This window comes from Hibiscus syriacus, unplaced genomic scaffold (genome assembly GCF_006381635.1).
Source record: "Hibiscus syriacus cultivar Baekdansim isolate YM2019G1 unplaced genomic scaffold, ASM638163v2 tig00111330_pilon, whole genome shotgun sequence".
NCBI classification, from domain to species: Eukaryota; Viridiplantae; Streptophyta; class Magnoliopsida; order Malvales; family Malvaceae; genus Hibiscus; species Hibiscus syriacus.
In genome coordinates this window covers 7,772,304-7,784,174 of record NW_024063059.1, presented here as the reverse complement: position 1 = coordinate 7,784,174, position 11,871 = coordinate 7,772,304, and the positions used below count along the sequence as shown (strand labels likewise).

At 31.9% G+C, this 11,871-nt stretch overlaps 1 protein-coding gene across 1 annotated transcript; it reads right to left on the bottom strand.

Moving 5' to 3' along the window:
• Nucleotides 1-423: 423 nt before the first annotated feature.
• LOC120158654 lies at nucleotides 424-2,498 on the bottom strand. Its single transcript, XM_039169463.1, has 3 exons — nucleotides 2,300-2,498; nucleotides 1,501-1,889; nucleotides 424-650 (listed from the first exon to the last, which is right to left on the bottom strand). The coding sequence occupies exons 2-3, from the start codon at nucleotides 1,845-1,847 to the stop codon at nucleotides 488-490; spliced, it is 510 nt and encodes a 169-aa protein (XP_039025394.1). The 5' UTR covers nucleotides 1,848-1,889; nucleotides 2,300-2,498; the 3' UTR covers nucleotides 424-487.
• Between the last annotated feature and the right edge of the window lie 9,373 nt (nucleotides 2,499-11,871).

The window sequence follows — 11,871 nt, the reverse complement described above, 5'->3', positions numbered from 1 at the left end:
TTGAGTGGTTGAGCTCTAGCCTTTGTTTACAAAGGTTTGTAATTCTAATCATACCAAATCCAAATAAAATGATGTCATTTCTAAGTTTTTTTAAGTATTAAAATAGTTGCATTAAAACGATATCGTTTTGAGGATATAATTATATTATCAAAGTCACATGCGTAGTTGTCATGTTAACGACAAAATGACATAATTATACGAATTATTAATTTTCCCTGAAAAAAATAATAAGCAAACAATTAAATAAATATAAAAACAGTTGATAAAATAAGAGGTAAAAGAGAAAAGAAAATCGATTCTTATCGAACTGAAAACAAAAAAAGTCACTAAAGTCTCGAAACCCTCAAACAACAATGAGAAAGAGAGTAATTATGAGAAACAACTATGAAAACAATGAAAAATCTTTTGAAAGAAAAACGCCTGAACTCTAAAATGGATACCAACATGAAGCTAGTGCTTTAGTATTAATTTGGGTGGAATTGGCTAATTAAGAAGAGGGGAAACAAGAAAAGCAAGAGCATCTTCCTTGATCTACATCTTGGTTTGCTTTAGGGGTCGATGACTGCTGTGCCTCCGGTGTCTCCGGTGGAGTTGTCCTCGACTTCGTTCCCTTTTTGCCTGTATTGTTTTTATCTCTTTCTGCCGTCAATCTCCATTACAAGAATAAATCAATTCATTATTTGATACGTAAGAGAAATGATTAATGTATTGAAAATTAATGTACAAAATAAGATCACACATCCCTAAGCTACCATTCTTATTCCAAGCTGGTCTTTAAACCTTTGAATATTTTAATTTCATCCTCAAATTATGACCCTCATTTTAAATTGGTCCCTAAACTTTTGAGAATTCCAAATTCATCTCCAAACTACGACAATCATTCTGTATTGGTCCCCAAACTTTTGAATGCTCTAATTTTATCCCCAAACTTTTGAATGGTTTAGGGGAATATTACTGGAATGTTCAAAAGTTTAGAATGAGAGTCATAATGTAAGGATGAATTTGGAATGTTCAAAAGGTCAGGAATCAATTTAAAATGTGAGTCATATTTTGGGGATGGATTTCGAATGTTCAAAAGTTTAGGACCAATTTATAATGAAGGTAATAAATTGAGGATGTTTGGGTATAATTAACTCAAAAATATAACAATTCATTGAATTTTCAACCCAACGTTTTAAATAAAATAGTTAATATTATTAGGGTAAAGTACACCGATGGTCTCCCGATTATAAGACACTAATTTGTTGAATCCCTCAACTATTAAAATTTGCGAAATTATCACTCAATTATTCATGTTTCAAAACCCGTCTTTTTTCATTTAAGCAAAGCCCTATAATTGGAGGATCATTTGTGTACTTCACTTATATTATTAATTATATAGATAAACTAATTATTTTATAAGAAAATGGGGGATGGGGTTATGCTAAATTAAACTAAAGAAACAAAAGACGAGAGAATGAAGCATATAATTGATGGAGAAGTGAGAATAGTTCATCTTACATGGGGAAGGCGAAAGATTTGACACTTGTATCCGAGAGTTGAGACATGGTACGCCCAAGATTTGGATGGTTGTTTTGGTGGGATTCATCTTTAGGTGTTCTCGGGGTGGCTGAACTCACCGAGAATTCAAACAGCGGACTGGAAATTGTGGTGGGATCCATCTCCTCTGATTTCGATATCAAACTCGGCTTCTCGTTGAAACTCATGTGAATGCTGAACAACGACTCGTTCGAAGCCGTACTCCATTCCGCCTGTGATGCGCCGCTCGTCGGAGCAAACACGTGAGTCGGGATCCTACTTTCTGTCGCTTGACAATTATCTTCACTAACACTTTGGCTCGATTCCATGACTCTCTCTTTCTATACCATCTCATGCCCCATGAACCCATGCTGTATCATAAACAAAATTAGACTTCCCTTTTCTAAAATGCTTTTTTCCATATGTTAGTTCAAAGAATTCCTATCCAACATCTAAACATCCTTCAATGATATTATTTAGCGTTAATAATACAAAAGTGATAGTTGGGTACTAAATGTGTAGTTTTCCCTAGTATTTACAGTCTAATATCCAATACTCATCCGAATTCGACGAATGCCTGGAAAGATTCAATTCCAGATTTTTACTTTTATTTTTCATGCGATAGAAAGAAATCCAAGTCATTGTCCGTCAATAGGTGTTCAAAAAGAAAAGCTTGAAAGAAATTGCACGCCATGAATGTTTATATTAAGAAAACAGATCATGATATATAGCAATTAGCTAATCAAATAGAATTTTGCATGAAAATGAAAAGAAGAGCAACCTTCAATGAAAGAACTTCTGATCCATCTACTAAACATGTAATCTGTCTTTGATTATTCGAAACAAGCAAAACAAACAAGGAAGAAAAGACACCTGGAAAACAAGAGAAATCAAAGTTTCAGACAGACAGATGGAAGAGGAAGAGGAAGAGGAAGAGGGAGAGGAAGAGGAGGAGAATGTTTGGATGAAAAAGAAAGAGATAAAATGGATACGGATTGAGAGGCAAGTTTTAAGGATAGGCCATATTTCTATCTTTTTCATCTACACTAGGAAAATAACCAACTGTTTTTTAACCACCTTACGCCCTATGCCTTAACCAACTAATTCCTGAAACCCTTATGCCGTGTGTAGGCAAATTTTATGAAATTATTCCATCAATGGCCTAGAATATATCTATCTATTCTTTATTCAAAATTATTCTCGGCACGAACCAAACATTCAATGAATAATAAATTTATTGTTATCTTTTGAAGTCTTGGAGTTGAGTACTACGTATGCATATATTGTAATACCCTATTTTCATCTTGCGTATTTTTTTCACCAAACCCAAACATTTTATTGAAATTAATTTTGAAGTCCAGGACATCAGTCAATTGCAACAAATTTTCAAGAAAGATCCGAACATTTTCAGGGCATGATGTCTTCTTGAGATATAACCGTCTTCCAATTAGCTTTCCAACGCATTTTGAAACGCCTCAATCAGACATCATGAACTTAATATATGCTTATTTTAATGAAGACAATGGGCCTAGAAAATTGGATATGAGTCCAATTTAGAAATTTTAATTTATTATGAATATTTTTATTAAATATTTGTAATTAATTTCAACTTTATACTTTTCACAATATATTTAAGGTAATTTAAGATATTTTACTTTTAATTAATGCATCTAGCATTAATGAAAACATGATGAGGCTTTCTCTTTTAGGATTTTGAGAGTCTATAAATACACTCATCTTATGTAAATAACACACATTATTTTTGAAAGAAAAGAGGAGCTACCGAAACATTGCAAATTTAGATTACCGACAATAAAAGATAACTTTTTTTTTCTAAATGTGATTCTTTTATATTTTTTTCTTATTTTTCTTTTGTTCTTATTTTATCAATCGATTTCAACTTTTTTTTCAAGAACTCTATTTAAGGAAAGAAAATTGAAGAATAAGGAAAATAATATTGAATAGTTTTTAAATCTAGCCTTCCTTGAAATTTCTAAGTAAAAACCGATTTTTTTTCTCTTTTATTTTTCTTCTTACTTATATTGTTATTGTTTCGATTAATCATGATCTTGTTTTTTGTTTCAAAATCTTATCGGATGATAACAAAACGATGAATGAGGACAAGAGTTTTTAACTAAATCTTTGTAGATTTACCTTTCCTTGAGTTTTTCGATGAAAACTGACAATCAATCTTGAATGAAAAACATTTTTTTTTATAAAAAATAGATTTACTATCTAATTAAATGACCCAATGACCAGTCTCGGATCCTTATAGAATCCACATATTTTTTCTGGTAAGATATAATTCTTTTCCTAATCCATTCATTTTATTTATTTGTTTTAGTCTTTTTCTTTTGAATTAAAATTTAAAAATTCAACTTTTTTTATCTTAACCTTTTTGTTTTTTAAAGTTTACATTTTTAAAATGACATTCTCATCTTTATTTTCTTTGTTTCCACATTTGTTTTTTTTAGATTTTATCTCATTAATTTTCTTTCCTTATTTTTTCTAATTTATTTGTTATGATAGATTTATTAGTTGAAGTACTAATTTGATTTACTTTTTTTTTTGTTAATTCAACATTTTAAATCTTTCCTTTTTTATTTTAAATTATTATTTTTACTTCTTTTAATATATTTGTATTTATCATTCTTCTCCATATTAGTTTTATACGTTTTTAAATTTTGTATATTCATTTTTTTATTTAATTTTGATGTTAACTTAATTTATCTTTTTGTGTATATTTTAAATTATATATTTTATATTGTTTTCTTTTATTGTGATACCCTTAACCCTATTTTTTATTTTTAAGATTATACTTAATTAATTTCTTTATTTTACTTTTTTTTTATCATAATCCTAATTCATTTTATTTTACAATAAGAGATTCTTGAAGGTAAGTAATTTTAATCTACTCTTTAATTTCCCCTCAAACTTTATTTTTAATACAATTTATTCACTCTTTACTTTAAATTGTTCAGTCTCTTTTATTTCACGCATGTATTTTTTAATTATTTGCATTATAATCTTAGCATGCTAATTAAATTGATTCTTTAAATTTGTAAATAATTTGCATTGAAGTTTATTGATTGATTGCATGACATCTTTATTTATTCTTATAAGCATAATAGCCTCATTCACATCACTCAATGTTTTCAATAATGAATTAAAAGGCAATGCTAATTTATTTTAAATTATCGAAGAAAGTTATCTTAATCCACCTGGGTAGTTCAATTTGATAATTTAAAACGAACAAGTACACTCCAGTGGAACCATTTAAAAATAATATAACTTTTAAATTTGATCAGAAGAGTAGAAAGAGAAATGTTCCCATATTTAGATTTCTAAAACAAGCCTCTCGACTCTATTCAGAGGTTTAGTTTCTGTACTTATAAATATCCAAACATCCTCTATTTATCTTAAAGGCCTGATAATTTTCATTAATAAAACTTTTGTTTATTGTACGACCTTAGATAAATAAATGCAATGTTTATAGTATTTCTTATTTCTTTCCAAATAAGGGAAAATTGTCACTCTACCTTATATTAGGGGATGTTTCCCTTTGGTTTGAAACATTTCAATGTTAACAATTTGAATTTAAAATTTTTTAGAAGAAAATTAATGATTCACTGCTTTAGTTGGAAATGAGAGGTATGCTACTCTACCTTATATTAGGTGGTTAACTTTATCCATTTCAATGCACGAATTGTTATTTTTCTCTCTAAACTATTAATTGGTTAAATAACATTGTATTTGTTTAACTAAAAAGGGATCATTAATTAAATTAAAATTTGAATTCGTAACTTCAATTGCAAAGACAATAATTAATAGACTAGATACCGATTTTAAAGCGTCGTGGGGGTGCCAATCTTTCCCCACACGTAATCGACTCCTGAACTTGTTTTTCTAGAACGTATAACTAAAAGTTGTTTTAATAATTTTTAAAATTAAAATTTTATTAAAATGAAAAACATTTTTGGGTGATCCAATCACACCCTAAACAAAGATTGGTGGCAACTCCCTCAAATCACATTTTTTATTTTAAAAGGAAAACTCAATTTTAGTCTAAATGAACCCTAATATTAATTTCTTATTTTTCGAGACATTATGATATCTTGATGACTCTGCTGATTACTTTTAGAGAGTCAGGCCATTTGTTGATTAATTATTGTCTTTGTAATGGAAATTATGGATTCAACTTAATTTAATTTTTGATCCCTTAGTTGTGCTTGTTTGTTTGCATTCATCTTTAATCCCTAATAACATGTGCATACTTGTGATTGTTCGTACCGATGTGTGTATTCATGAACTTTCATATTATTATGTTGAGTAGATTGATTTTTTTCAAGAATTGTATGTTAGTGTTTGGTAAATGTTAGTAGATTTATTCTCACACACTACATTTGCATGACATAAACCCTATACTCGGGTTGTTCCTTTTAAGTAGGGTGAAAGTGATGCCTTCGTAGGAAATTTTTTCTCGTGTTAGGCCTAGCAAGTAGCTTTCGGCCACACCTTATGCCTTCGTGGGATATGTTTCTCCGTGTTAGGCATAGGGAGACACATCCTCTCAGATTTAACTTGATCCATATAAACATGTGATGTGTGTTTAGGATCAGGGTTTAGCAAGCCCAAGAGGGCATCGACAAGGATAATTTAAGTACCTTTTGTCCTAGAGCCGAAACTATGCATATAATGAAACATAGAATTCTACTCGGATCGAAACCATGTCAAAACCATAGGAATTCCCTAATAAGTGTACACAAAGGAGAAATCAACCTCTTCCCTTCTTTTATTTTTACAAGCAAAAGGTATGCGAACTAGAAATCATGCAGTTTGGATTTATTTTCTTTCTGAATAAAGCATGAGAGTAGAAATCATGTGTGGATATGATCTTATCTTTACCACGATAAGGGTAGAAAAACTTGTGGGGTCGGATTTACCGTCTTTATTTTTTATTTATTATTTTACTAACTTATTTTCCTTTTTCTGTTTTCTTTGATTTATTACCATGCTGCATCATATTAGCATACTATAGGAGGTGTTGATCCGTAGGTATTCCATCATATTAGAAAGTTTTCACAAATAAATCAAGATTTCTAAAAGCATATAGCTGCATATTCAAAGGTGTGTACTTGGTCAAAAGCAACACAACATGAGCATGAAGATAATCCGCCACTAGATTTCGTGTCAAATTTATCAAACAGGACATATTACAGTAGCAATCAGATTGATTCAAAGGAGTCCCTCCTACAAAGGTAAGCTCAATGATGGCCGATAAACTCAAAATTCATTCATGAAGAGAGTGAGACCTCGCACGATACATAAGAATGCTAGCAGAATGAGCTGAAGCCATTCAAGCCCATACTTATCATGTCTTGAACTAAGATTTCATATTTAAATAAAAGGGCTAGATCGTATTTGTAATCGAACTATTTACTATATTTGAGATTCTTCTTTTGAACGAAAGTTGTTCTATAATGGGATATTATTTGAATTAATGTCTTTTCTTGCATTTTCATCTTTGCATCTTGCATTTACATAACATTTTGCATATTTGCATTCTACATTTGCATTTACATTTGCACTTGCAATGACGTTTAAGCATCTTTTCATACATTGATCATGAAAAAATTGAAATAATTCATGGAAGAATTTTGTCTAGTGATTTTAATCACACAATTCATGATCTTCCTTATCCTAGAGATTATGATGATAACGCCACTACAATGGTCCCTAGGGGCCACTCAAGATCATGAAAACACAAGGACTAAAATTTTATCGAACTAAATGTATGAGCATTTAATGAATAATGGGACAGATCCAGAAGATGCCGATATTCATTCGCCTTGAAGTTTCGTTGCAATCTTGTTTGAAAGTGTCTTTCTAATAAGTTTGTAAGTTGCATGACGTTCAAACATATTTTATAAAATGCCTCCTTCTAAGGTTATAAGAAATGAACAAAATTTTAATCTTTAAGTTCTTTAAGTTTCAACTGAATTAAAGGCTCTTTTAAGAATTGAGGTTATAGACCTTTGACAAGTAACAAGATTGCACTCCCTAAAAATAGATCCTTTGATCTTTTACCCAAGACAAGATCCCTTGATTCTATGCCAAAAACAAAACCACTTGATTACACTTGCTCGAAAGATGATTACAAAATCACATCCTAGCCTTCTCAGGAGCAAAAGAGGTATTCTTCCGATACAAGTTACAAGTGAAGTACAAGACTTCCCGCAAACAAGTGAGATTAGGCATTTGTTGTACACGAGATTGCTAGACCATTTAGACTGTAGTTCTATTTATAATATTCAATGACGATTCTTAATCTATAGAGATAGGATGGTGGAATGGATGAATTTAGCTTAGGTCAGATACTTGGAAATTAAACTTTAAAGATAAAATTTCCTTACCTTTAATGACACTCAGACTATAAAAGGTTATTCTTGATGAGCTTAAGAAATCTTAAAATGAAAAAAATCAGGAAAATAATGTGATATTAATGCAAGCTAATTTTAATATTGCTGAGGGCACTCCGTTGAAATTAGTAAGCTGATAATCTTTGGAGGTAATGTCTGAAACAAATATGGAGGTAAGTCCAATCTTTATGAAGTGAGTTATGTTCAAGTTGTCAAGTCAAAATCTTTTTGACATTTGAATCCTCTAATTAGAGGTATTCCGTTAAAGTAATGAGCCATATTATGAGCCCTAACTTTATGAATATGATTACATTTAGATCATGATACTAATGATTTTGTGTCGAGATGAATCTCCTAGCAAAATCAAAGCAAAAATGAGAACATTAATGTTAATGAAATATAAATTAAGAAAGGCGGTAAGACCTAAAGTTTGAATCGAGAACAAGTTTCGATGGAATTGGACTAAGGGAGTTAAGAAACATATGTTATAGTCGACTGATAACTCTCCAAAAGAGTTATCTTTAGGAACACTTTTAGCCTAAGTTTAGTTTGATCTTAAGCATTTTTAGGAGCATTTTAGGATTAGTTTTAATTAGTTCTTATGATTATTCATGTTTATCTTTTGTAGGTTGCTTAGAGATAAAAATTAATTTTAATGCTGAAAATGTGCACTGATACTGTAGCAGTTCAGGAAATACTGTGTAGCATCCGATTGAAGCTGATGATGATGATGTGGCAATCCAATGCTATGGAGCATCCCAATGTTGTGGATCATCCGATGACTCAACTGAGATATGAAATTCTCTAGAATGGGACAACTGTCCTGGGCAATTGTCAAAGGCTAGATCCTATCCAAAACGTGGCAGTAAACCATTGGAGGATCAAATTTCATATTCACTTATAAATAGGCAATTACCTACTCATTTGAGGAACACACACCACATACACACCAAATTTTGAGAGAAAAATATACAAGTACTTATGTCACCGTTTCCTTCACCCGATGGAAGCTTAAGCCCTCTACCAGGGATTACTGCAGCATAAAGGGAGCTCACCGAGTTGCATAAGCTGTCAGCAAATCACTGTTCGAGCATTTCATCGTGAAAATGGAGTGTTTGAATATATTTAAATTTGCATTGGATGATATTTTGGATTTATGGTTTTATGCTACTATGATTATGTTTCTATGAGCTTGGATGATTAAATTATGAGTAGAAATATTTGTAATCAATGAATGATTATTTTAAATGTTTCTATAAATAGATTTGTTTAACTACCATATACTTTTGATAGCCTGGTGGATGCTGAGTAGCATTGTGCATACTAAAAAGTAGGCAGCCTAGTATTAGCCTTGTAAAAATGTTAGATCTTTGATTTATGAAAGTGATTAAAGTAATTCAACATGTTTTAATCATTGCTAATAGCATAGAAGTCATATTATTTGTTTGTTTGAAACTTGAATCCCTTAATACTTCCAATTTCCGTTTGATAGCTGACTTGTTGCTCTTTGTAATGTTGTAGAATGAACTGGAGTTTTTCATTTTATTTTATTTTCTCGCCGTAAAGTAATCAATCAACATTTCTCTGTTTTTAAACTCTATTGAAAACCGTTTGCTCTATGTGGGATCGATACTCGTAACTTAACCGTTACCACTTTTATTACTTGATTTGTGACGCCTGCTAAGTTTGATGCTCCGCCAATTTCAATACTACAACCACAACAATAGAAATTGCCTCCACCTTTTCCACAGCGCTTTAAAAAGACAAAGGAGGAACATCAATACAAAACCTTCATTGATGTACTTCGCCAACTTACCAACATTCCGTTGATCGAGGCGTTAGAGTAAAACTCGAACTACATCAAATTTATGAAAGAAGTGCTATCGAAGAAGTGGCATACCCCTCATGTTGTTCACCATAAGTGAATCCACTCATGGTCTGGTTATCATTGTTCTCAGGCTCAAGCAGTAACCAAGAATCCGTTTCATCTTCGTCGATTTCTTGACTTGGTTCAGTAGTAGGGGCTTTGAACATCGTGCATGGCAGCTGATCATGTTGAACACTTGAGGAAGAACATGTTAGAGCCGGCAGTGGAGGTATAGGGACCCTAGTATGGCGGCAAGCCAAAGGGTTCACTGAGTGTATGGATGTCACAACCGATGCAAAGAGATGCTACGTCGACACTGCAGGTGAAAGCAGTTGGAGCTGTCTCGCAGGCTGCGCAAATCCACACACGGTGGTGCGACAAGGCCGAAGGATTGCCGACATGGATATGCTTATCGCAGTCATCACAGAGGTAAGCCGAATCAGTGTGCAGGCAGCTGCTTGGCATGAATCGCAAGAATGAATCCAATTGTTAAGGTAACCATCTCCACCAGAATTCTCTTTCAACATGCTTGTGTCATGTCGGGTTGAAACATGCGAGGAAAAGGGTGAATTTTGCAACGTTTGAAATATCCTGAGACTGAAAAGAAAACAAGTTAATAGTTATGGAAAGAGGGAAAATCTTGAGTGATTTTCAACCAGTGAATGTATATCAAATATTTATAGTATTTCAAGTGATGAAGATTCAAATGATTTAAACAATGTGTATTGGGAAGAAACAGATTGTTAATAAAAAAAAATAAAAAAAATAAAAAAAAGAAGCTTAATGAACTTTCTATGGATTTTAGCCACAAGTTTGCACTTTTTCCATTAAAGTTGCACGTGATTTCAAAGCCAAAAGATTCACACTCACTCAACTATGTTCATGGGAAGAAGTGATTTTAGTTATAAAATTTCAGTACTTGATACTATTTTCTTTAATTAGTGAGGTGATTATATGGTAATATCTATTCGAAAGGATCTTAACCATTTGATGATGAACATTTATACAGACGACGTGTTTGAACCAAGACCTGGGGGGATAATTAGCATATCTAGTGATGGATTTTAACAGTAAATGATGTTCAAATATGCGCTTTGTACATGCAAAAAATAAAGGGTTGAAAACAGCATCCATGAAGAGTGAAGTTAGGGAAGGTGGAGTTTGATACTGCAAGTGAGAAAGGAGAAAAGGGAGTTAAGAATCCAAAAAGTGAAAAGTGTGATGAATATTGAGCGGTTCAAACAAATGGATCTTGTGGCTACCATCTTTTTGTTTTAGGTGGCATTGAATGAATGAGTCTCTTCTCTGGGGCTCACACCTTTTCTTCTTTCCCATAATCTTTCTCCTCATGACACAAACATCAAATTTGCATTAAGCTGCTCATTAAAATTAACTTACCCAAAGTTTGAAATGATTCTGATCCTAAATTTCATTATCCATAATCTTCTTTCTTTGTTATTATTTTGAGATTTTATTTTTCTGATAAAAGCAAGGGTTTTGAAATCATTTTCATGAGATTACTACCTTGAAACAAACTTGAATCTGGATTAAAATCTAAGTTGATATAAAGATAGCCCTTTAGCTGCCATAAGTTAGGATGAAGCTTTGTCTGAATTGTTTTTGATATTGACTTGTTCCCAGTATCGATCATAAAACCATGATATAGTAATAAAGAGAATGGACCACAAGCAGCTACTCGTTTTCTCATAACTATGAAAATCTTCCTCTGCTTAATTCTAAATTATTCCTTCCAACCAATAGAAATCCGACAACGTTTTTGTTTCCAAAGTAGTGAGATGGTTGACAAAAAGCACAGTGAACTATTTCAAATCGATATTACTCAGATTTGGATGTTTTCAATGACACGCAGAAGAAATTTATATTAGGGGAGTTGAAGTATAAAGTTCTAAGAGGCCAAAAATAAATTATCAATAACTCCATCCTTGGATGTGTCCAACATGGGCATATTAATCTTGTAAAATTTTCAGATTGTATTAAATACTAGTGTCCGAATATGTGTCGAGTGCTTAAAGAAAAACGAAAAGTTCGAGCAACATAGGTTCACGT